The sequence below is a fragment of the Hevea brasiliensis genome, chromosome 7, assembly GCF_030052815.1.
Source record: "Hevea brasiliensis isolate MT/VB/25A 57/8 chromosome 7, ASM3005281v1, whole genome shotgun sequence".
Lineage (NCBI taxonomy): Eukaryota > Viridiplantae > Streptophyta > Magnoliopsida > Malpighiales > Euphorbiaceae > Hevea > Hevea brasiliensis.
Window position 1 is genome coordinate 4,905,394 of NC_079499.1, and position 24,401 is coordinate 4,929,794.

At 33.5% G+C, this 24,401-nt stretch overlaps 3 protein-coding genes, 2 long non-coding RNA genes and 1 other non-coding gene across 8 annotated transcripts; 2 read left to right on the forward strand and 4 right to left on the reverse strand.

The window, feature by feature from the left end:
- Positions 1–216: 216 nt before the first annotated feature.
- TRNAV-AAC (transfer RNA valine (anticodon AAC)) lies at positions 217–290 on the reverse strand. Its single transcript has one exon. It is a non-coding gene; the product is annotated as a tRNA-Val (tRNA).
- A 379-nt stretch (positions 291–669) lies between these two features.
- LOC131181641 (uncharacterized) lies at positions 670–4,196 on the reverse strand. The gene is made up of 2 exons (XR_009150143.1): positions 4,085–4,196; positions 670–1,024 (listed from the first exon to the last, which is right to left on the reverse strand). It is a non-coding gene; the product is annotated as an uncharacterized LOC131181641 (long non-coding RNA).
- Positions 4,197–9,340: 5,144 nt separating this feature from the next.
- On the forward strand, positions 9,341–10,559 carry LOC131181642 (uncharacterized). The gene is made up of 3 exons (XR_009150144.1): positions 9,341–9,618; positions 9,721–9,878; positions 10,328–10,559. It is a non-coding gene; the product is annotated as an uncharacterized LOC131181642 (long non-coding RNA).
- A 6,115-nt stretch (positions 10,560–16,674) lies between these two features.
- LOC110647038 (glutaredoxin-C5, chloroplastic) lies at positions 16,675–20,731 on the forward strand. 3 transcript variants are annotated; one of them, XM_058149843.1, is made up of 6 exons: positions 16,675–16,990; positions 17,121–17,194; positions 17,648–17,722; positions 18,427–18,471; positions 19,390–19,416; positions 20,324–20,731. In XM_058149843.1, exons 1-6 carry the CDS (start codon positions 16,713–16,715, stop codon positions 20,398–20,400), a joined length of 576 nt encoding a protein of 191 aa, XP_058005826.1. In that variant the 5' UTR covers positions 16,675–16,712; the 3' UTR covers positions 20,401–20,731. The 3 variants fall into 3 exon arrangements, with proteins under 3 accessions (XP_058005826.1, XP_021656379.2, XP_021656377.2); XM_021800687.2 differs by lacking the exon at positions 18,427–18,471 and having other exon boundaries at positions 17,648–17,726; XM_021800685.2 differs by lacking the exon at positions 18,427–18,471.
- Positions 20,732–21,129: 398 nt separating this feature from the next.
- LOC110647037 (probable glutathione S-transferase) lies at positions 21,130–22,174 on the reverse strand. Its single transcript, XM_021800684.2, has 2 exons — positions 21,783–22,174; positions 21,130–21,679 (listed from the first exon to the last, which is right to left on the reverse strand). The coding sequence occupies exons 1-2, from the start codon at positions 22,089–22,091 to the stop codon at positions 21,314–21,316; spliced, it is 675 nt and encodes a 224-aa protein (XP_021656376.2). The 5' UTR covers positions 22,092–22,174; the 3' UTR covers positions 21,130–21,313.
- Positions 22,175–23,453: 1,279 nt separating this feature from the next.
- Positions 23,454–24,401, reverse strand: LOC110647039 (photosystem I reaction center subunit IV A, chloroplastic). Its single transcript, XM_021800689.2, has 3 exons — positions 24,019–24,401; positions 23,795–23,860; positions 23,454–23,713 (listed from the first exon to the last, which is right to left on the reverse strand). Exons 1-3 carry the CDS (start codon positions 24,271–24,273, stop codon positions 23,609–23,611), a joined length of 426 nt encoding a protein of 141 aa, XP_021656381.2. The 5' UTR covers positions 24,274–24,401; the 3' UTR covers positions 23,454–23,608.

Genomic DNA, 24,401 nt, shown 5'->3' on the forward strand with positions numbered 1-24,401 from the left:
GCCAGTTCCAAGATGGGCTACTCACAACTATTCCCTTTAATATTATTATCTTCTAATTTGACCAACTTAACTAAATAATAATACAGGCTTAGAAGTCTCTGATGCCTTCCACATGGATGAAGCCGTAAAGCTCTCCATGAGAAAATTACGGTTAAGGCCTTTCTGTTAACAAGAGGAATAGAATTATAGGAAGATATTAAAAATTGAAAAACAGATTGGCGTCGCCCGGACTCGAACCGGAGACCTTCAGTGTGTTAGACTGACGTGATAACCAACTACACCACGACACCACTGATGCTATTACGTTTTCGTATAACCCTGAGTTTACATAGCCAAGTGGCTCCTTAAGCACGACCCACAATAGAAAATACATGCAGCAGCCTCCAAAAAGAAAGGAAAAAAAAGAGCATGGTTAGGGGGCATTTGAGGATCAGCATGTTCTATTCTAACAAATGTTTTGGGAATGTTAATGCCTAAATTAGCGCCACATTTCCCTGACAAAAGTGTCTGCATTGTCATCTCCATCTACAAGTATTAGATTTAGAGTAACTGTTGCCACAGTCCAGGGGGATGGGTGGACAGAGGAGCCAGTTGGTTCTCGAGAGCTTTATGTGTAGAATGCTGGTCATATAATTTATGTTTTAGTTCTAGCCTTCTAGGTGTACCAACTAAACCAACCCTGAAATTCTGTTTCATTCAAAGAGAAGTCCAACTTCTCTTCCTTTCTGTCATTCTAACAAGTAGAAAATTCTAGGTCTATCATACCATATTCCTCTACACGATCGTTGTCATTGGTAAATACCAAAGTACAAATTAAATTGCATCAAATTGCATCACCCGCTCAATAAGAGGAAAGCTCAGGTTGCCCTAGCAACTTCTGCTTTAAACTAAAGGTATTATTGAATCAATCCAATAAATGCATTGTATAGGTGATGACTGCTGACTTTTCATACTCTAAGGGCTAGCAGGTTCTGCAATTCGAGTTCCACAAAAACATGGCCCCAATTCCCAAAGCCCACACCGCCTGGGACAAGCAACAAAAGAAAGAGATCAACATCAAGAAGAGTAAGATGGGGGTTCATTATGGTGTCTTTATAGTCTAAAATGAAACTCATGATCAAAGCAAAGGGACTTGATCCTCATTTTAGAGAGCAACCAGTATTCTATCTCAAATTCTAGTGAAAAATCTATCTAGTTTCCCGCTTTCAGTCACATATTTTAGATTCTATATGATTTATTACAAATATGATCAAGGATGTGATACATGAATGATGAAACAGAGCCTCCAAGAAGTCCTGATAGCCTCTAGCAAAACCAGAATTTCAGTAGAAGTTCACCAGACACCAATCATTATCATTATGGTCATATTAGAAAAACAGGATTGGGAAAGAAAAGCCCACAGAAAGTCCACTAAGTTCGGACTTGTCAGAGCCTAAAAACAGCGCACATGAGCCCCATGCCAATGATTCAGAAATTACAAAAAGGTTTCTCCCACTCAATTGGCCATTCATTCTTTCCACCACCACCACCTTAAATCAACAACTCAGTTTTTTCCAAAACCTGGCTGCGTCCTACAGCTTCAGTTTTGCTTCCATTTCTCCTTGGGATGATATGCATAATTTGAACTGCTAGTCTGCTATTTAATTGGACATTGCTGCTAACAAGAGTAAATGAAACACATGGGGTGGTCACCATTATCCCTTACCACAATATCATCACTATGGGCCCATCTGCTTCAGCTTGTATAATAATCGAATTTCTGATTTTACTTAACCTAGGGATAGTTCCTCCAGGCTCCAGGTCAACTTGCCCAAGTCCCTCAAAGACACAAACATGTGATGCAACAATCTCATTGGCGGAGCTTCATCATGGGTTGATTTACTTCTTAATAATTTGAAAATGTTAAAGCTGGATAACAACACAAACAGGAATCACCTTGACTCAGAAAAACCTAACATTTAACATCCCATCTAGCTTACAACCAAGGTATTTGCATTTTCTTTTTATTAAATACGTATCATGTTTCCTGAAGTGCCATTGTACTCTGTTAGCACTACTGCAGTACAATAATCTTATTGCACTTTTAAATGTAGTTGGATTATCTATTTAAATGGTTTGCCATTTGGACCTATTTCCATTGCGATGCATTCAACACCAAACTATATATGCACAAGTAATATAAATTTCAATCAAATTATAACAGGAGGTGAAGAGTCGAAAGCCTATATGCGTCTTCTTGTTTATCAGTTCTTTATAGACAACAATAACTCATCTTCATTCCTTAAATTTTAATATTTTTTAGCCATTTTTCCCTCGAGAAAAGGCCACAAAAAATAAAGTCGTCTTATCCTTATATATAATGCATTCTCTTTCAATCATTCAAAAAATAATTGATTTCCAAGAATATGACAACTAGCTATGAAATCTAAACTAACTGTGGTCAGGTACAAGTCTCAACTAACTACAAACTAATTTCCTAAAATTATCAACTGTACCCACATTCCATTCTTGACAATGTGTTACAGTTCTCATTGTTAGATTTTTTTTTTTTCTAGATTTAGACTTGGATTTGTTCTTATACTAATATTTGTGCTGTCCCAATTTGAATTAAATGAATATTTCACTTTTTTTTTTAAATAAAAGGGGGGTGGGGTGGTGGGGGTGGGCATCGCGTCCTATGGTTCTAGTGCAATCTTCTGTCTTTTCGTCTATATCCACCCTTAAACACCTTTACCTATCATTAACAAATTCAGAAGATATTCTAGGTGGCTTCTAATTTTTTTTGGTTATTTGACTGTAGGTGACTCCTAATTCTGATGACAGAGTGATTCAAGAACCTTGATTCTGTCATTGTGATCCAAGATATGATGCCCAGCCCACTGTAACTGAGATGTCTAATCCAGTATTCTAAAATGATAAATGTTGCAATGCAAAGAAAAAGTAGGCAAATCAACAAACTTGAATTCCTTCAAACAGGGCCGCCGTAGCCTCTTGACAGGCCAAGCTGTCAAAGGCCACCTGTTGTACAGGGAGGACATGGGACTGCCATCATATATAGTTGAATCACAAGTTGTGGTCAGGTGGAGAATATGTATATTTAGAGCATGAAGGTGCCTGCTAAACTCAAAACAAGCCAGCTATGACCAAGCAACAAGTCTGGCCTCGAAGATTTCTTGTCTTGTTAAATGGGTGCATAAGTGCATCATTTCAGGGTTCAGGTTTGAACTATTAAACAAGAGAAATTGCAAAGCCAATCAGACATGTCTCTAATAATACTACAAGTACAGGGAAAGATAGAAGTGAAGGAAAATCTAAATGAATCATGAAGTAGATAAAATGATTTCAGATCATCACATGTCCAAAGAATTCACGTTGTGGGTAATAAATAGGATGTTAAGGATGTGACAGTAGGAGGTAAGGAACAAAAGGGCAATGTTAAGATTAAATTTCAGATGGAAATTTGGGAATGTTCAATGACAATGGCAGTGATAAAAATTGAACATGAACTTGCTACTGTCCACTGAGCCTGGAGTCTATGGATTAGGTACCTGGCCCTTGTTGCACCCAGTTAAAGGTTCAAACTTTAAACCTATCCTATACTTTCTAGTTTCTCCCCACTGGAAACAAACCCAATATTGAGTGTGAACTTTAGGCAAAACATAAAATTGAAAAATGAGAACTACAACAAAAAAAAAAAAAAAAAAAAAAAAATCTAGCATCTCTTGAGTTACTTTAAAATTTTCAGTGAAATCACAAAAAATTGAATTAGATGCCTAAAGAGTTTATGTAGCTGGACTCGAAAAAAGAAATCTGCTTCCTTTCCTGCAGCGATCCAGAAATCAAAACCTACTAAATGTCCTGGGTTTACACATAAAATTTTGATGTGGAAATTAGAATGTGATGAACTCTAAATTTTGATATGGAGATTAGAATGTGATGAACTCTCTGTGACAAATAATTAGAACAAAATCTAAAGATTGTTTGATCTCCGAAACCTAGGAGGTTGAGAAACAGGAATAGAATTGGAATCTAATATGCGATCAAAATAGAACAGAAACGTAAGTAGAAGAAGAATGAGGCCTACCGATTTTTGGATGCGCATCGCATAATCTGAGAGCGGAGGCTCTGCGGCTGCGAGTGTTGGCGCCAAGATTTCGGCTTCGAACTTTCGCGGGAAATGAAGTTGGGAAATGGATCAATTCTGTTCAGCTCTTCAGCCCAATATTTCTTAAAGCCCAACCCGTTCTTATTGTCAAACCATCAAAGGCCTAAATTTTCTAAAAAAATAAAATATAAATAATTATATATAAATATTACTTTAAATTATATGTTTTAATAAAATTCAAACTCATCGTTCCTTTTTTCCATGACAATACAAATTAACCTAATTATTATAAATAATTGAAATTTAAATAAATACACAAAATAATTTTTGTTATCCCTCCCTATTTATACTTATAGATTAAAAAAATTCAATAATTAACATTAAAATTTGATAATCAAATTAATAAAATAAAAAAAGATTTGGATTAATTAAAATTAAAAATTCAAATATATATATTTTTTTTTTAATTTTGGCCAATATTATTGAAAATGTGATAATAAAAACAATATAATTTTAGTCACAAATATTAATTTAAAATTGGTATCTTGATATTGAAAAAAAATTACACATAAGGTTCAATCATGTAAATAAATATATTGAAAATAATTAATAAATTAAAAAATTTGAAACTTGTAATTATTTATAGATACTAAAAATTTTAATGAAGTTAATTTGATTTAGGTGTATGGATGTTTTAATAAATAATAAAAATAAGAATTTTAATTAGGTTGGAAAGAAAAAAAATTATGAAATATTTTTAATAAAATAGCAGCTTATAATTTTTTTTTTGTCGTGAAGAAGAGAAATGAAAATATAATTAACATCGAGATATTATTTTATTATTTTGAAATAAATAATTATTAGATAGATTATAAATTATAGATCATAGAGAGATTATAACCTTAACCAAATTCTGAAATTCTTGTTTAACTTCTTTATCACTAAGGTCTTGTATGTATTTAAAATCATGCTTGTTCATTATGACCTATCTCTAGCATAGAATTTGAAATATGTTAGAAGGAAATTATAAGATTGAGCGCTTATCACCGTACTAAAAGTTTAAATTATTAGTAGAGGAATAACTTCAATCTCGTATAACGTAATAGCCCAAGTGCCATGTGCTAAAGGAATTTGGACAGAATACTAGCCCATTAAGCTATCTACAATCAGTGATAGCAATCCACTGTTAATACAAAATAGGGAGTCGCATCCATAACCTAGATTTTGATATCAATTGTATGATCGAGCGCTTATCACTGTATCAAAAGTTTAAACTATTAGCATAGACACAACTTTAACTTCTTATAGCGTAGTAATCCAAACATCATAAGTCAAAAAGATTTAGATAGGATATTGGCTCACTGAGCTATCACTACTCAATATCAACTGAAATATATGGAAAGAAGAATGAAAGCAGTAGGGATTGCCCATTCAAGACTCGTTAGAAGGGTTAAATAATATATATCCAATGTCCAATATTGGAATAATTTTAGAGATTTTCCTTGATTTTGTCGGTGTCAACAAATGATTCGAAATGCCTTGACTTTTTAAGAACAAGTCTGAGTCAAATAGCAATGACTCAAAGCACTTCCTTTTATATTATTTCGCAAACCCAATGACTCAATCATATGGATATGTAAAATACAAAATTTTCAATTCTAGCAAGAAAAAGAGGGAAATGAATAATCAATTTAAAGTGAGTAAATCAAATTCCATACTCTATCTGATATATACATATAAAATTTTGTGAAAAACTGTATTCGATGAAAGTCGTATATACGGCTTGGAATGAGGTTTTTCATATCTTTTCAGATCCACCTTGCAATATAGAATTTAAATAATTTTATTAGCCCTTATAAAAGGAAATCTGATTGTTGAGAACCCCTATAATAGATTTTAGTTATAAAAATCCCAAATGTTGTTACTAGTTGAAACAAAATGTTAGATATCCAACGTTTGTATGCAAACACCTAGACAAGTTAGTGAATATTTGTAACACCCTCACTGTAGCAATTTCGTACATTTTACTGTTATGGTGACCAGTATCGGTTCGGACAGTCGGAATGTCTGAAACTATATGTAAACTAGAGTGAGGAGTCATAAATAATTCAAATAAGTGTAAAAAAAATTAAAGAAAAATTTTAGAAATGAAATAAAACGAAGTTAAATGAGCCGGTGCCCCAGTGATTGGTAACCCAGTGGGAAGTTACGGTCCTTGCAGCTAAGAGCCCTAAACCCGAGAGAAAATTCATGAAATAATTTTTGAGACTCCAGAGAAGAGTCATTGAGGTTTCGATGGCATTAGAATGCCAAGAAAATGCTTAGAAAATTTTATCAATCGATACAGATAATTTTGGCTCCTTAAGCCAAACAGAGGGCATTTTGGTCATTTCGTCTTCAGAGATGATTTTTGGCCAACTTGTCCAGTTAAATAAATAATTTACATGACATAAAATGTGAATAAATATTGCTAAAACTTGAATTGAAAATGAGTAGAAAAGAAAAAAAAATGAAATAAAACTCAAATTATGACATCATTATGATGTCATTAAAAACTCTCCACCAATCACCATGAGACAACAATTTAATAAACAAATAAAAAAGAGATAAATGAGTAAAAAAAAATGAAAAAACCATCTTCTTCTCCAGCCATACTCCCGTCCAACCCTCTCTTCTCCATTTCTTCTCAAATTCTTTCATTTTCCTATCATTAAAACACCATTTCAAGCTTCCAAACCATTACCTTCTTTCACAAAAATAGTTGGCAGCCTTGATAAACCTCCATAGCCAGCCATAAAACCCAAGAAAAGTGGAAAGAAAAGTGAAAGAAAAATCTGGTTGGTAGCCCCAAAGAGGTGAATCAAGTGTTGGGTTGATTGAAGGTTGCCTGGAGCTAGAAGAATAAAGTTAGTGCTAGAAATTCTCTTGGAATTTAAAATTTATACAAGTTGATTTAGGGTTTGCTAAAATTTGGAATTTTATGTTGTGACTTGAATTTGATGATTTTGAGGTTGATTATTGACTATTAGAAGTGCTATAAATGTGAATTGAAGTTTGGAAGTTGGGTGGAATTGAAAATTGAGAGTGTTGTTCTTATGCAGGGAATTCTAGACCTATGAGTCCAGTGTGTTTAGATGAACATAAGTAGAACTAGACAGCTCCAATTGGTGTGAGGCCAATTAGAAATGAAATTTAAGACCTAAACCAATATGAAGAAACCATGCCCAGAAACCAAGCACAAAATGACCAAAAATTGGCTTGAATCCGAGTAACCATATGCTGGACCTGGAAAAATAACCATATGAACAGTAAATGTTTAAATGGCCATAACTCACTCTAAGAAGGTCAGAATGACCTAATTTTTGAACCATTGGAAAGCTTAGACACAGGAGAAAATTTTATATGAAGAACTCAAAGCCCAGTTCTGACCCTAGCCTAATCAAATGTTAACCAAATTTAGTCCAACAAAACTGCCAGAACCAAACTGACTAGAAAATTCTAGACATTGACCAGCCTGACCAGTTTTGAAAAAAATGTCATAACTTGGTCTACAAAACTGCAAATATGGTGAAACTAAAGCCAAAATTTATGTAAGACCTAGAAATAAAAATTTGACGTTTTGACCAAAACCCAGAACCTGATGGAACTTGAAGAGATTGCTAGGAAAATTTAGCATTCCAAATCCTGAAATTTAACCAAATAGACACTTGACCCCAAAATAGTATTTAGATCATATCTCCCACTAGAAAACTCCAATTGAGATGAGCCAAATTTTTATGGAAACCTAAGAATCAGGACTCCAACTTTGATTTAGAAACCTTCTTCAAATTTTGAGTGCAAGTACCCTAAAATGGGAATAAAAAATGTTGACCTGAACCTGAAATCTTGAAGGCATAGGGTTCATGAGTCCAGGTCAGTGATTTGGCAATAATTCACTCTACATAACTAGAAAAATTATGATTCTTGAACCTGAGTGATCCTAAGACATAAGATAACAACTCATATGAAGGATATTAGGTCTAAAAATGACTGTAGCATACCCAAATAATTAGAATAAATTGGACTCCAGAATCTGCCTAGTTCTGGATCCAAAAAGGGTCAATGAACCAGTTATGGTATTTAGGCCATAACTTGAGCTAAAAAACTCCAAATGGAGTGATTCAAAAAGAGAAATTGAACTAAACACAATAAGGAACAACTTTGATTAAGAACATTTGGCCAAATTCTCACTGTAGAATTGCCTAATGGAACAGTTAACTCAAGCACCCAAAACTAAAATTTTTTATTTATTTCATATTGGTTAGAAGTATTGATTAGTAACCAATACCAACACTTTTGTGAACCAAATGTGGTAATTTCATGTGGTTAGAACTCATGTAACTATTATGTATGAAAAAGTCAATAAATTGAGTGAATAGTAATCCAAAAAATATAAGGAATAATAAAAAGAATTAAAGAAGCCATTATAAGTACTAATATATATAGTATAATTAGTGAATTAAAAATTCTTAAACTTTAGTGACTCTAGGACATAAAGGAATAATCTATATGGAGGGCCTTAGGAAAATATTTCGATGTACAAGTAGTACACGAAAATTGATCGATTTGAATCGCAATTATCATGAATGGAATGATGAATGTGTAAATTACAAGAAATGCATGAATTATGTGTAATTGTGATTTAGGAATTTATGTTTCCACTAGAAATAGAATAAAATTTTATCAATTGTGTAACACCCCGAAATTTTAATTTTTATGAGTATTTTGGTATTTTAATTTTATTTAAATTTTAGGAATTTTTTTGAGATTTTTCGGATTTTAAAAATCGGGTTCGATTTTCCGAAAATATAAACTTTGATGATTTTTAAAAATTAATTTAAAGACCACGTGGCAAAACTAAAAATATATTTGGAGTCTACGTATTTTTCTGAGTTTTCTGAAATTTTTTCGGAATTTTTGGACCTCGTTTTCGGTCCCGAGGCAGAGTAAAAATTCAAAATTTTGTATTCTGAATCGAACCGGCCGAATCGAACCGGACCGGATCGGACCGGTCGAATCGGACCGGCCTTTTCCTTTTTCTTCTTCCCTTCCCCGCGCGCGTCGTCCCTCTCCCTTTTCTCTCTCGTTTCTCTCTCTACCCCACCGCCCACCTCAGCCCACAGACCGGGCCGCCGCCTAAGCCGCCACGCTGAACGGCCTGAAAACGCTGCGAAACTCCTCACAGGCCGCTTCGACTTCCCCGGCCAAATCCGGCCGATCCGGCCACCAATTGGACCGGGTCTTGTGTCCAAAATCATCTACTCGGCGAGAGCTTTCCATAGACACCAAGAACGCCGAAATCCATCGAGCGGATTGTCCGATTTTTGCTCGGGAAGATTTTAGCCCATTCAACTTTTGGGCTAGATTTCTCGAAAACCGTGAATCCCACGAGAAAACCGAGGCCACCAGCACGCTCCATTCGTCGAGAGCTTCGCAACGACATAAATTTCAAAATTTTCCGACACCGTTTTTCGGTGGGTCCCACGGAACTTCGCAGTGTTTTTCCGAGCATTTAATGAGCTTAGAAAATTCTGAAAAATTTATGTACTAACCCCCGTGTTATGGGCTTCGTGTAGGTATCCTCGATTCGCGGAAATTCGACAGTTGACCGGGTCTGCAAATTTCGGGCCAGACAGACCCGTTACCGGAAAAGTCCCCGAATTGGATCGAGGTTTTGGCTAGCCCCCCATTGTCAGACGTCCCGAGCGCGTTCCCGAAGTCGGAATCGGCAAAAGTAAACCCGAACCTTATTTTTTCGTAATTTTCTAGTGCTTAAATAGGATTAAAAATCCATAAAATATTCGTGGTAGCTTAGAAAATTACGATTCTTTTTGCAATAGCTTAGTAATATTGCTAAGGACCGCGGGGCAAAGTTTTATAATTTTTAGAGCTTGTTTGGGCAGTTTTTGCAAAAATGATCAATAATGAGGACTAAATTGAAATTTTTGCGTATTGTGATAGATGATTGATTTGATGGGCCCAGGAGGGGCTGTGTGATATGATTGAACTGTTGATATATGGATTGTGAATATAGAAGTGCGTTTTTTGCCCTTTTGCAGGTTGGGTAGGTCCTAGGTATAGGGGAGACTCTGCCGGATTTTCGGCACGACTTAGGACGTACTTGATCTTTTTCTTTGTTTGTATTGAGTCAAATTTATTAAATAGATGTAATGTAATTGTCAGGTGAGCCGGGACAGCCTTCTTCCTCCGCCCAGCCGCCACAGTAATTTGTCGTCAAGTTTGTGAGTAAAATATTAATTTTAATTGTAATTTCGATATTATTATATGTTCAGCATGCCCATGCATCACTTATATGCATATATTTATGTAGTTAAACTCTAGGCACGAATTATGTTGCATTCATAACTGTTAATGTGCCATGAGTGTTGTTGTGGTAATTTGGAGCAGTGTGCGTGCGTTGACGTGCGTGTGATGTGGTGTGGACTATGGATAGGACGGGGTAGTCACGGCTTGAGTTCTTCGCTGAGACCCGTTAGTCACGGCTTGAGTTCTTCGCTGGGACCCTCGATTTGGTTTATTAAGCGAAAGTCCGGCTTGAGTTCTTCGCTGGCACCAGGTTGGATTTAAGAGAGCTGTATAGGGGATCAGCTCCCAATATATTATGATTGATGCTACAGGGTGTGTGAGTGCTCCAAATTACCTTTTTGATGCTATGATGTGAATATGATGTTGATGTTGCATTTCACTCTACAGGGTGCATTAGTTATAGAGATTATGGTTAAAATTGATATTTTACTCTCTGAGTCGAACGCTCACTCCTGTTCAATATTTTTTCAGGTTACAGGAGGATTTTATTTTGGTTAACCTGCTTTTCTCCTTCGCAGGTTGTTTATCAATATTTGTGTAATTTTAATTACTCCTAGAATTTCCGCATGTGCTAGCAGTAATTATTTGAATTTGGTCTGTAATATTATATTCATGTTGGACCTGTAAACTTAATATTTTAAGTCTGTTTTGATGGATTGGATGAGGGAGCTGAGCTCCCATTTATTATTATGTTGATGAGTATGTGGAGGGTGAGCTGAGCTCCCCAATGGATTGTTTATTGTGTTTACAGGTCGGGTGAGTCGAAAACTCCCCGTTGGAAAGTCCATTTTATGGCCGGACTCTGTCCGTTTGTTTTCTTGAATTTGGGCCCAATGGGCCTTAGAATTGGGTAAATGAACAGTTAGGCTTACTACGGGCCTCGGGGGCTTTAGGCTGGCCCAGGTCCTAGTGCCGGTCCGGCCCATAGGTTGGGTCGTGACAAATTATAATTGAACCTTATAATGAAATAATGACATAATAATACATATTAATACTTAATGGTACTAGTGTGCCCTTATATTGCCTAGACACGTGTGTCAGATTGGATAGATTGGCATGCCAATAGGGTATTATTTTAGCAGTACTGCGTAAGGCTTTATGCCTGTATTCATGGCTTTATGCCTGCACTCATGGCTTTTATACCCGATTACTTGTTATCATTGCTTTTAGCTATACTGATATATTATCATGGCTTTTTAGCCATACTGACTGCATACGTGATTGATGTTCTACGTCCCATGGTATGACGGCCCGAGGCACTGCGGTGTCCAGTGCCAACGACCCGTTATCCAGTTTAGTCAGCCTGTCATAGGTTGTCTGGGCAGTGTAAATTATTGAAATTATTTAAGAACATTAGTAATTAAAAATATTAGAAAGTATTGAATGAAATGAGAAAAAGATTAGCAATGGAAACATAACTGAATCAGGTAGTACAAATAAAATTTTCAGAATTGTAGGAACCAAAAATACAATACTCCTAGAATTAATCTATATATCAAATATTATTACTGTATAAACTCAGCACTTCCAAAGAGGTACAAAATAGAATATAAGATAGTTGATATTATAAATATTATACCAAATTTAATTGATACTCGAGGATCTAAATTATACTTTAGAATTATACTTCAGTATTTCTTATTTGTATATATTATTTTCTTGTTATATTATTGCACCACTAAGGAGAAATGCTCGCGCAGGTACTGAAGGCAAAATCCAATGGATATTAGACTGGGATTTTAAAGTCCAGATCTGCAGAAGTGTCAGAAGGGTTCAAGGTTGTCACCTCCTCAGCAATGCATGTAGATAGGACCCATATAAGTCATTTTATGTATTTTGTATATTATAAATATTTTGTATGTTGTAATGTAAACTAAGAATTATAAACTAAGAATTTGTAAGTAATATTTATGTGATGCAAATTAATAAATTGATTAGTTCATATGTAATTAATTTGTATATCATGTAAATTGTAAATTTATTCAATTAGTTTGCAAATTATATAAATTAATAGAAATATGAGAATTTTGATATGTGAATGGAGTATGAAGGAAAGTCGATGGAAATGAATATGAAAATTGAAATACATAGATGAATTATTATATGGAAAATATTGTTGAGATTTTTAACAGGTAAATATTAAAATACGCTAAACGATAATAAAATAGGAGAAAACTCCGCTGACTCCTTAGAAAAATAATTAATATTAAAATATAACGAGAATAAAATTATTAAAGGAATAAAGTAAGATAAGATAGGGTGCTCCGACATCGAATGTGACATGCCTTGCTCGATTACACTGTAGACGGGCGAGGGGTGTCACAATATTTGATCAAATTTGATATGGAAAATAAATAATTCCAATAATCTCAAAAGAAAATCCAATCAAGAAAACGGGTCAAATTACCAAAATGGAAAAGCCAACACCAATACCCAAGTAAATATGATCGAGAATAAGAATCCAGGCAATCTGAGTACCAGCATTAATAGTATTTTTCCACCAAGCTTTTTAGGGATCCATGATGCATATATGGATGCAAACAATGCAACAATGTAGAGTGAAGATATAAATAGTGAGTGTAAGATTATCAAACTTGCAGAACTAATTGGCTGATGCATTTGAAATATAAATACAGTGTAATATTATACAGAGGATTAGTAATTCCCTAATTGTGATGAAATACATACAAATCCTATAGGGCTAACTTCTTGTTACAAAAATTTTAAGAAAATTAAGTGACATTATGAGTTAAAATTATAGATGGCAAAAAGTTGAATATTTTCTTCTGCCTGATCCAATTAAAATTTATTGTGATGAGTTTAAATAATATATATTGAGTCTGAGAAAAGTTAGCGTTGTATTAATTTTAGATTAGGTTTGAATATATTATACAAAATTATTTATATAAAAAATATTTTAAATATAATATATATTTTTTATAATTATAAATTTTTTATTTTAAATAAATAAAATTTAAATATTTTATAAGATCATTAAATTTTAAAATAGAAATTATTAATTAAAATATATAAAATTAAATGATTTCAGCATTAAAATAATAATAATTAAATTTAAAATAAGTGAAATAATTTACAATAAATTATAATCTAATTTGAAATAAACTTAAATATTAAAATTATTAATTAGATGAAATGATTTGCCATCCTTAATTAAAATATAAAAAATTAAGAGTGAAATAAATAAAAGTTTATAGATTGTCTAAGCAATAAAGGAGGGTAACGAATATAAATTATTATATGCTCTAAATGCATGTGCACTCACACTCATAGAATTATGAGTTTCGCACTATTAAATTTAAGAAATAATTATTTTATTGTGATTGACTAGTGCACTATTTTTTAGCATATTAGGTGTATTATGTAATTTGTTAATTTTTTCTTTGTGGTCTCTCAATTTTGAGAATTGTTTCATTTCTATTTTTTATTTTGAATTTCTTGCTAAAAAATTTTTTAACTTTATTTTTGCTTAAAAAATTATTTTAACATGCTGATTTTTCAAGTTAAAAAGAATGAAAATTACATTTTGCCCCCTATCTCAAAAATAAAATTATCAATTTATTCCTTTTTCATTTTCTTTCTCTTTCTCTTTTTTATAATTAAATTAATTAATAATTATTTATTAATAATATTAATTTTTTAATATATGTTATTTTATTAATATTTATTTAATAATAATAATAATAATAATAATAATAATAATAATAATAATAATAATAATAATAATAATAATAATCTATCCATCTATCTGTACATCTATATTAAAGCTAAAGCAAAAAGAAGGGCTTTTTTATTTAGTTTTCTTATTTACCTTTTTTTAGAAAATTTAAAATTTTCTCTACTTTTTTACATTTTAATTGAACTAATAAACATTTTTTAAATCTAAAAATTAATATTTTATATAATTATTAATTATGACATTAGAAATATAACTATATTAATTACAATTTTATTCATTATATTTTTATTTTATTTTATGATTTTTAATATAATCATAAAAGTGAAAACTTAGAATATAATATGAGAAATGCCTATACAAATATTATAACATTTACAAAACAAAAGGTAAGAAAATGAATAAAAATACAATACATTTACGTAAAAAAATGGTCAAGTATCAGCTATATTATAAATAAAAATAATAAATCATTATTTATTTATTTTTAATAAATCTATAAAATTTAAAATTACAAATCATAATACCCAATAAATTTTAACAACTATTTAAAGAAATCCTAGATGCTTAAGAGTCTCCTTTAATGACTTCCTTACTTCTCTTCCATCTGATGTGTTATTCCTCATTTTGCACAAAATACCGCAACATGAATTAAAAAAAAAAACCCATAATAAGAGTATTAAAAAAAAAATATAAGAGAAGTATTTATTGAGAATAAGTTGAGAGAAGGGAGATTGAAGTGATTTAGTCGTGTGAAGCGTAGATATATAGAGGCTCAAGTTAGATAAGTAGAGCACATTGGATTAGAGGATAGAAAGAAAAGAAAGAATAAGCAAAAACTGATTTGGAGGAGAGTAATACAACATGACCTAAAAGAATTATACATTTTCGAGAATTCAACTCAAAATCATTTAGAGTGGAGAAAGAGAATCCATATAGCCGATTCCAATAAATTTTTGAAAAAAAAAATTTAATTGAGTTGAGTTGAATATTGATATGAAAGACATCGACATACAATTAGTGTCTGTATTTGCTTCAATATTTTTTTTTTAAATACAATTATTTTATTATTAAAATTTTTATTAAATAATTTTAAAAAATTTTAATAATTATTCCCGCGCGGAACTCGACTAGTTTAAATATTGTTATTTATCCCCTTTCTCGTTTCTTGCTGCCTTGGCCCTCCCTGTCTCTCGTCTCTACTAGTAGAGGGTTCTAGAGTTCAGTCTTCCTCAGTTCCTCTTCCATGGCTTCCCTTAGTCCTTACCAGTTATTGCCACCATTATATTTTACTTTCTATAATTTCGCGACTCTCTCAATTCTGCTCATTGTGTCTTGTCTCTGTGACTGTAAGAACTAAAATCAAAAAGATCTTATGCTTGCGCCATTTGCTATTGAAGAATCCCTTCTTTTTTTGGGTTGTTTATGCTCTCGGTCATCTCCCAATTTCTTGCTTTTCTGCTGTTGAAGAATCTATTGCAATTTGTTTGGTGCTACTCTGGGTTTATTTCTTGGAATAAATTTTAACAATTGATTCTGAATTTGCATAGTCATAACATTACAACCTTTTAACTTTAAAATGTAACATATAATTCTCTAAACTTTTAAATTTTACACAATAAAATCTCTCTGACTTTCAATTACTGATTTTTCAGTTAGAAACTAATATAAATAGCTCCCGTAAAGTGGATGCTCAGTGAATATTTTTCTCTCCTCTCTTATACAAAGTATAAAATTATTCTCTTTACATATAAAAAATTATTCTATTTATAAAAAGAATAATAATTTAATTTATACATAATTTAAAAAAAATATTAACTACACTTCGTACTAAAATAATATATAAAAAATTAATAATTTAATATTAAAAAAATTTTATTATATAAAAATTAAAAATTAATAAAATTTTATGCTACAGAAAAATTATAATAATACAATTAAATAAATTAAAGACGATTACCAAAATTTATCTCCATTTTTTTGCCTTCTGCTGTGCTGTGCTGACCGCTAATGAAATTATTAGGTTTCCTGCGATGGGTCTCTCAGGTGGAAAATTAATTAATTATTTATTTATTATTATTGTTTGGTGATTGATTCTGTACGTGGTTCTCCTGTCCGTGAACAATTGTACAAAATGACAGGGGCAGGGGAAGACGAACCTGAGCGTATTTGGGTCTAGGTTCATTTCCCTTTTTTTCAAAAAATATTTTTTTAAAAAAATTTATTTAAATTATTAATTTTATTTTGAATATAAAGGAAAATATCAAGATAAATTGATTTTTAAAAAATTATTTTTTTAAATGATGTTGAAAAGTTGTTTTATTATTTTATTATTTTTATAAATAAAAATTATTAAATTTAATTTTAAATTATTTTTAATATTTTTTTATATATTTAAAAATAATATTTTTCTCAATAGGTACCTAAAGGACTATGGGTAATTTGGCACGTGCTATTAGAAAATTAGCAACTATAAAAACGAACGGTCTGATTAAAAAAGAACAAATCACAAGTGAAAAAGCCAAGAGTACGGAGACCAAAACAGCAATGGCAATAGCATCTCATCTCATCAATCTCACGCCTCTTCCTCTCAAATCTTCTAGCGCTCTCTCTCCTCTCTGCAATCTGCCCACATGTCCGTTTCCACTTAATGATACCGGCGTCAAAACCAGCAGAAGCAAGATCCTTGGCATCAATGGCTCATCAAGACGTGGACCCGTCTCGTTTCGAGTCATGGCTTCTTCGTTCGGGTCCAGGCTCGAAGATTCAGTCAAGAAGACCGTGGCTGAGAACCCAGTTGTCGTTTACTCCAAAACTTGGTGCTCGTGAGTTCAAATCTTTTTAAATTTCTAGTATATTTCTGTTCTGTGATTTTTTTTTTTTGCAATGGCAATTGTCATGATTCGTTATAATTCAAAGATAATTTAACTGTTGGTTTTGGGAGTTGTGTTGAAGGTATTCCTCTGAGGTGAAAACTTTGTTCAAGAAGCTCGGTGAGGAGCCATTGGTTATTGAATTAGACGAACTGGGTATGTGAGCTTCCACTATATATATCCATGCTTATTTTTGTCATGGTTTAAGATAACCTTTGGTTTCCTTATCTTTGGTGTGGACTGGAATCTTTGGCTTTAACGTGAATTTTGTGATCCAGTTTACGATGGTGTTTCCTGATCAAACACGTCTATATAGTCTTTTTTTTTTTTACTTTTTTTTTTCCCTTTCAATTGCTAAAAAGGTTACAATAGATAATTTTTTCCCCCGTTTAATAAGAATCAAGCATGACATATAATATACAACAATAACTAAGCCTTACTCCAAACTAGTTAGGATCAATTATATGGATTTTTTTTTTTTCCATTCAGCTCTATTAGACATAAGGTCCACTAATATGATTGCTATTTTTGTTAATTCTTTGACATGTTATTTTCTTAATCTCTAAATTGAATGCATATGCTGAGAAAATTTTCTGATTTCTCTGTCAGGTCCCCAAGGACCCCAGTTACAGAAGGTGCTGGAAAGGCTTTCTGGCCAGCACACTGTTCCAAATGTGTTTATCGGTAGGTATTGCTTTCGCACGTTGCTTCTTAAAGTGTATTTATTTGGAAGTATTCTGTCCATGAAAGGAAGGGTGCAATGAGTGGATATTGGGAAGGTGGTCCTGAAGGAAACTGCTGAAAAATTAGATTTCATGCCTCTTTTCTTTTACTTGTCTGCGTGCATAAGCAATCTGGCATGGTTGACTCTATATCTTGTATTTGCTCTTGAATGGGTTAAGTGAAATAGTTCAACAGAGCTCATGTCTTGTATTCTTATCCTATGGTCTATGGCTCATCTGTTGACAATGGGTCCCTTTGAAAGGTCAAGTTCCTATAACTTGTCAAACTTAGATGTCTATTTATACAATAGTCAAAACTCAAAAGTGATATGTATTAGATATATTAAATCACTATTCTTGATCTCTTACCTACAAGTTTTATTTATTAGTTTTAGTGTTTCTTTGACATAGTGTTATAGCCTCTCCAACATAGAGTTCAAACTTTGGGCACCTCCTTTTTATTAATTAAATCTGCACTGGATAAGATAAAGCTTATGTTTGTCCATGCCATAAACTCTACAATCTTGGTTATTTCAGAGATATTAGAAGTATTCTTGGCACTTACCTACAAGTTTGAGCTTTTAGGTTGAGGGATACTTTGAAACGAAATACTCAAGCTCTTTAATTGAGAATAATTATGACTAATTGATTGCAACTTCTTGGCAGTTGAGGTGTGCACAGAAATTAATGGCTGGACAGCAAATTTCAGCTGCAAGGTTTATATTTTACCGGTGGTTTAGAGTGAATAAATGTGCATGTCCATGTTAATTTCTGAATCACCTGTAAACATGACTAGGAAAAAAAGAAGCTGAAGAATGACTTTTGACTGGGTTAATGTGTTTTGCGTAATGATGTGCTGAGTTTCCTCTGTTTTGGGGTTGGCATCAGAAGTTTATATAGAATGAATAGAATTGCTACTGTTTAAATGAGTTTGTCAGATAATCTGGCGTATGTAGGTGATTGTTTCAAGCGGAAAGCACTTACACTTCCATAGTTTAACCTTTGCAAGAAAATTGGTGTTCAGTCATTTTATGAGCACAGAAGTTGCTGACTCATAAGGGGAATGTGCTCTGCTTAGAAAAAAAAACGTCATATGCAAATTGGTACAACTCTTTATTGCAATGTATGCTGTAATCTGATTTTGAAGTCTGTCCTCCAAATCTTTCTTCCTATCTAACATGAGGGCTTAGACATTCGGTTGTTACAATGATCAAAAGATATTTTTGTTGGTGGCGTTGTGCTGTTGTGATTGTACCTTCTCATTTAAGGGTTCATTATACATGGTCTATATGAGGCAGGCATGTGCACATACACACATGCATACTCACACGTTGTCATTCTTCCAAATAAGAGTAATGTCTTTCATCTATATTTTATCCAAAAGAAACATGAAGATTGTTCTCCTTTTTTAATGGAGAGAGAGAGAGAGATTGATCTATATATGCTACCATTCTTCCAAAAAAGATTGATGTCTTCATCTATATTTTATCCAAAAGAAACATGGAGATTTTTCTTCCTTTTCTTTATTGTTTGAGATTAATTGTGAAATTTTAATCATTCATGTTCTGTCTATTTGCTTGGTTGCTCGGTGCTAACAGATACCTTTTTTTTTTTCACTTTTGTGTTCAGGTGGCCAACACATTGGAGGTTGCACAGGTTTATTCTTCATCAGTTGTCTTTTATTCTTTGAACTTATCTTGCTTAAGCCTAATGTTATCTGACTGAATGATATGAATATATTAATTCTCGGGATAGTTCCAAAAGCAGCACGCACTGATTTCTCCCTATGGTACCGTTTGCATGTGATATAACTATCCCTTGTTTTTATCCTGGCGCTTATCTTTCACCAGCTTCCCTTTTTTTCAATTTTTTTCCTCCTTTACTCCTTTATGTAAGACAGGTTAGGTACCAGCCCACAAATGCCTTTTATGATGGTTAATTTGAAAGCAATTTCTGATTTAAAGAACAAAGTGAAATAGGGTTAAGAGTTTGAACTAGAGCTGATTAGGAGGGGAAAAAAAGGAAAGAAATTTTTGGTTGTTTTGAATCTGTGAATGCCGAATGGTACCAAAGCACAGTAGCTGCAGAAAAGCAGCAGGAACATGAGGAAAGATGAAGATAAAAGAAAGGGGAGGGAGAGAGAGATGAAAAAGGCACCAAGCCTTTCAAATAAAATACTTATAATTTTATATTTCTATTATAAAAAACATAAGAAAATTGCTCAGTTGCATATGTATTTATAGATATTTAATAATAGATTCCTATTCCTACAATGTTTAGGAATCCCAAACTAGGAAAATCTAGACAAATATTGAATAGGATAAGAAGCAAAACAGTTTCTAACTATTCCTAATGATTATAACATTCCAAGAAAAAAAATCCTAAATCTTAGATTAAAAAATTCTGAATTACATAATTAAGAATTAAATCAAAATAATCCTTAATATCTAATATTCATTAATTGCATCACTCCCATTACTGTAGCACCAATTTAACTTGATGTCATTTACGTCGATACATTTTTCAATGTTAGCTTGATAATGTGCTTATGTTTTGTGTGCAGATACCTTGAAGCTTTATCGTAAAGGAGAACTTGAACCTTTGTTGTCAAAAGCTAATGCTAAAAGTTCACAGGCCTAGAATCCTTGCCATTAGTTGCTGTCATTGAGAATTCTGATTCCCTTGCAAATTTTGGGCTTGTTATCATATAAGAAGATATGCCACAAGTCTGCGTATTCAGAATGCCATTTCACTTCATTGACGAAGTTTTATATTCAACTCCTTTATATGATCTCTTTAGTTGAATTGTATATTGAACTCAATAATTTTTGTTGTTGCATAATAACACTAGCACTTTCTTTAATATTTAAGAACACTTAACAAGTGCAACAAATATACTCTTTATTGTATAAAACTAATAATTTGTATTTCATTTTCGGGCACTAACACTTCGTTCCTTTTTTCCTCTTCATTGTTTAACTGTCCCTGCCTGTGTGTTTCTTGTTTGTTTTGCATGTATGAGGTTGTGGAACTTTTGTTGGGCACGTGTACGTGGAAGGGGAGATAATGCAGTTAGTTTCACAAGTTCCATGATTCTGGCCTTGCCCTGAGAAAAAGGAAAAGCTCAGAAATGGCATCTCAGAAGTCAGACGATAGTGTATCAGGTTAATGAACTAGGTTCTCAATTATTGATGTCAAATATTGGGGACAGCTTCAAGCTCTAGAACTTGACAATTTTTTACCTAATGTGCTGCTCACAGTTTGAAGAACGTTGAGAAAGAACTTTTAAGTTGTTTATTCGTCATTTTGGCAGAAACCAAAATCAGTGAATACAGAGGTCAAGAAGGGTTGAAGGCATTCAATGCATAATTAATGAAATGGACCCTGATTTCATAATAAGGAGTAATAGAAAATCCTTGACAAATTAGAAGTCATTGTTAGAGTGATTCAATATTCTCCCTCATCAAATGTACTCCAGGAACATAACAACTAAGTCCTAATCTCAAACTAGTAGGGGATCACATTCATTAAAATGCAAAAGAATCGCAATGTATTATGCATGCGATGTTGCTGATGCGATAAACATCTCTCTTCGGCATCTGAAATAGGCCAGCATTCCATCATAATCAGGAAGGTTTTCTTTGATGACAGGAACTTCCCTGAAGTTCTTGATCCAAGCTTGTAAACGAGGGAAGCTTTCAGCTTCCAGTAACTTGACACCGACTGCCTTTTGCATGACTTCAAGCCAGCCAGCTATCCATCCAAACGCTATATCAACTAATCCAATCTTGTCACCACCAAAAAACTTCTTGTCCCCAAGACCATGCTCTTCCACGATTCCCAGCAGTTCTCTTGCTTCTTTTACGGCCTTCTCTTGTTGTTCTCCCACAGTTCGAAAGAAAGCAAAGAAAGTTTGGCTCTGCAACAGTCGAATCACGTATAAATTAGCTGAAGTTAATCACAAATCCTTGAAGCTTCAGCCTTCAAGACTCAAGAATTTTAGTTACAGAATAAATAATTACCTTATCCTCTTCAAACTTGGTCCAGAACCTAGCCATAGCTCTCTCATAAGGGTCTTCTGGGAGCAAGGGATTCTGAGGCCAGGTATCTTCTATGTACTCAAGAATGACGATGGACTCAGCTACAGGTTTCCCACCATGAACCAACACAGGAATCTTTTTATAAACGGGGTTATACTGTAGAAGCAACTCACTTTTGTTAAAGATATTCTCATCAATGTATTCATAGCTCACTCCCTTGAGTTTCAGAGCCCAAATGACCCTGTAAGCAAAGGGACTTGGCCAAGCTCCTAGCAGCTTGACTTGTTCCATGCTGTGGAAGTAGATGTTTGTTCTTCTTCTCTTCCCCTTGCCAAGCTCTATCTTACACTTTAATGAAGTGTGGATATGATTTTGTTTGGACTCTAGTAGCTTGCTTGGAAGAATCATATTCATTTTCCTTCTGGCAGACTACTTTGACTATGTAAAATGCATGCTGATGGCTTGGACTAGTCAAAAATGGAGGCTTGGTTAATGAGAAGAAGACCACGTTTAAATAGAAATTTAAAATATTTCCATATTCTTCAAGAAATTGGTGGTTAAGAAAGAGGAAGCGGCCACGTATTTATTTATTTTTTTAGTTTCAGGGCTTAATTTGTTCCTCCATGTAACAGTAAAAATACACCATTTTTCAGAAGAAAATGGAAATTCTCCTCTGCAAGAAGAATGGTCCGAGCTAGGAAATTCTGGTTTAATTTTACAAACCTTCATTAAATTAGTCACCAAGACAGATGACAAATTAAAGATTCAGCCCATAAGGCTATGAATCAGATTCAACATCAGTTAAAATCCATGGCTGCTGTTATTATCCTTAATGAATGATGAAAATCATCACTAGAAGAAAAAAAAAGCTATTGGCAACACTAGTAATTTAATTTGAGGATGCTAATTAGCTTCCTTAAATTGCTACAAGTGTCGTCGCCCCACATTTTAGTAACATTAATCGGTGCTTTTACTATAAACGTTGCCAACTTGGTGACATCCATCTCTTTAGCATGGTCTTGTTGATTACATTCTGCATTCACAGTGGCCAGGTCTAGTTGCGAGGAGAGCCTCTTCAGCAGTGGAAGAAGTTTCTGATAATTAACAACACACTGCAAAGTCAACATTGCTTTAGAGAATCACAGGGCTTCTAGATTTTATAATTTAAGTCAATGCATTGCTCTTCTTTTACATAATCAACCTCAACCTCAACCAACTCGATGGAATAGCTTTGATGTATATTCTGTTAGAAGGGTGCATTTTATAGGAAAATTTTATTCCAAAGTATGGAGAGCTGCATAAAAGAAGAGGGCATTCCATTTATTGCAAATCCCATCCTAACTCAATCCCAGCAGAATCAGACTATGAGACTTACTGATAACATTTACTTCTAGAGCATCCCTTTAGAGATTTAGCCCTTGATTTCTCCAATAAACATGAACAAGGCCTCCTCGCAAAATGTATTGTGAAGCAGAATTAAGCTCATCATAAGACATTAACAAGGATTTTGCTAAGGTAAATTTCTGAATATAAGGACCTTATACAATACAAAACTTAATCCTTTGCTGTCTAGGTTTTGTGGTACTGTGGGCATATTAGTTTTGAAAGCTTTTCCATTAAATCCCTGGGGGAGGTTGCATGCACATAGTGGTATAGCCAATTAGAACCCTACTTGAGCATTTCTCTATTGATTTTGCAGCAGCAGAAATGAAACATAATAATGGAATAAGACAGAAAATGACTACGGATTCATGAAATAAACAGTGGAGTGATATGAAAATCAAAATTACATTAGGAACTCATCACACTCATTTAACTTCTTCGATTTCATCCAATGCATAGTTGTTTGTAGATACATTCGCATAATTAACTTTGTCGAATCGAACCACAACTGGGTAGCGTGTTTTGGGGTCCTGTCCAATATAACATCAACAGTAAATAACTAAACCAAACTAAAATTTTAGAACAAGAAAGGGAGGGGAAGAAAGATTAACCTGATCAACAGCTACAACAGATCCTATACCATTGTACCAGTAGGATTCCCTCCTGAGAATCTTTACCTGTATATTGAGAGACATTTAAATATCTTCTTTCTCCTCCTTACAGGCTTATACAATGTATTATAATTGGGGGTAGCAGGATTTTCAGTACAACTATTTGTTTAAGATGGAACCATGTTTGCTTAGTTGAAGCAATAGTGCTAATATACTGAACTTACCTTGGTTCCTCTCTTGGGTCCAATTGGTGGTGGCTTAGGTTTTGGAGCTTCACCTTCTGCTGGTGCTGTGGTGGTGGCAGGTGTTGCTGCTGCTGCTGCACCCTCCTCAGCTGCCCTCACAACAAGCCTTGAATTGTTGTTCTTTGAAGGGAAAAACACCATGTTGCTGCTCCTAGAACCTGAGTTGGTGTTGGCTGCAACGTTAGGAGTTAACAAGAAACCTGAAGCAGCAGATGCCATGCTGCAGCTAGCCATGTTCTGCCTCACTAATCTCACTCTCTTTTCTCTCTAATGGAAAATAAAAGTGATGAGTTCTAAAAAAAAGAACGGGCATTGAGAGGCTTTGAATTAATGAACACAGAATTTCCATTTTTTTATTTTGT

Coding starts and splice junctions, on each gene's coding strand:
- LOC110647038 (XM_058149843.1), top strand. CDS start 16,713: ATGGCAATAGCATCTCATCTCATCAATCTCACGCCTCTTCCTCTCAAA. Junction 18,472..19,389: donor CTGGACAGCAAATTTCAGCT/GCAAGGTTTATA, acceptor TTTTGTGTTCAG/GTGGCCAACACATTGGAGGT. Junction 19,417..20,323: donor ACACATTGGAGGTTGCACAG/GTTTATTCTTCA, acceptor TTTTGTGTGCAG/ATACCTTGAAGCTTTATCGT.
- LOC110647039 (XM_021800689.2), bottom strand. CDS start 24,273: ATGGCTAGCTGCAGCATGGCATCTGCTGCTTCAGGTTTCTTGTTAACT. Junction 23,861..24,018: donor GACCCAAGAGAGGAACCAAG/GTAAGTTCAGTA, acceptor CTCAATATACAG/GTAAAGATTCTCAGGAGGGA. Junction 23,714..23,794: donor CTGTTGTAGCTGTTGATCAG/GTTAATCTTTCT, acceptor TATATTGGACAG/GACCCCAAAACACGCTACCC.
- LOC110647037 (XM_021800684.2), bottom strand. CDS start 22,091: ATGGAACAAGTCAAGCTGCTAGGAGCTTGGCCAAGTCCCTTTGCTTAC. Junction 21,680..21,782: donor CCAAGTTTGAAGAGGATAAG/GTAATTATTTAT, acceptor CGACTGTTGCAG/AGCCAAACTTTCTTTGCTTT.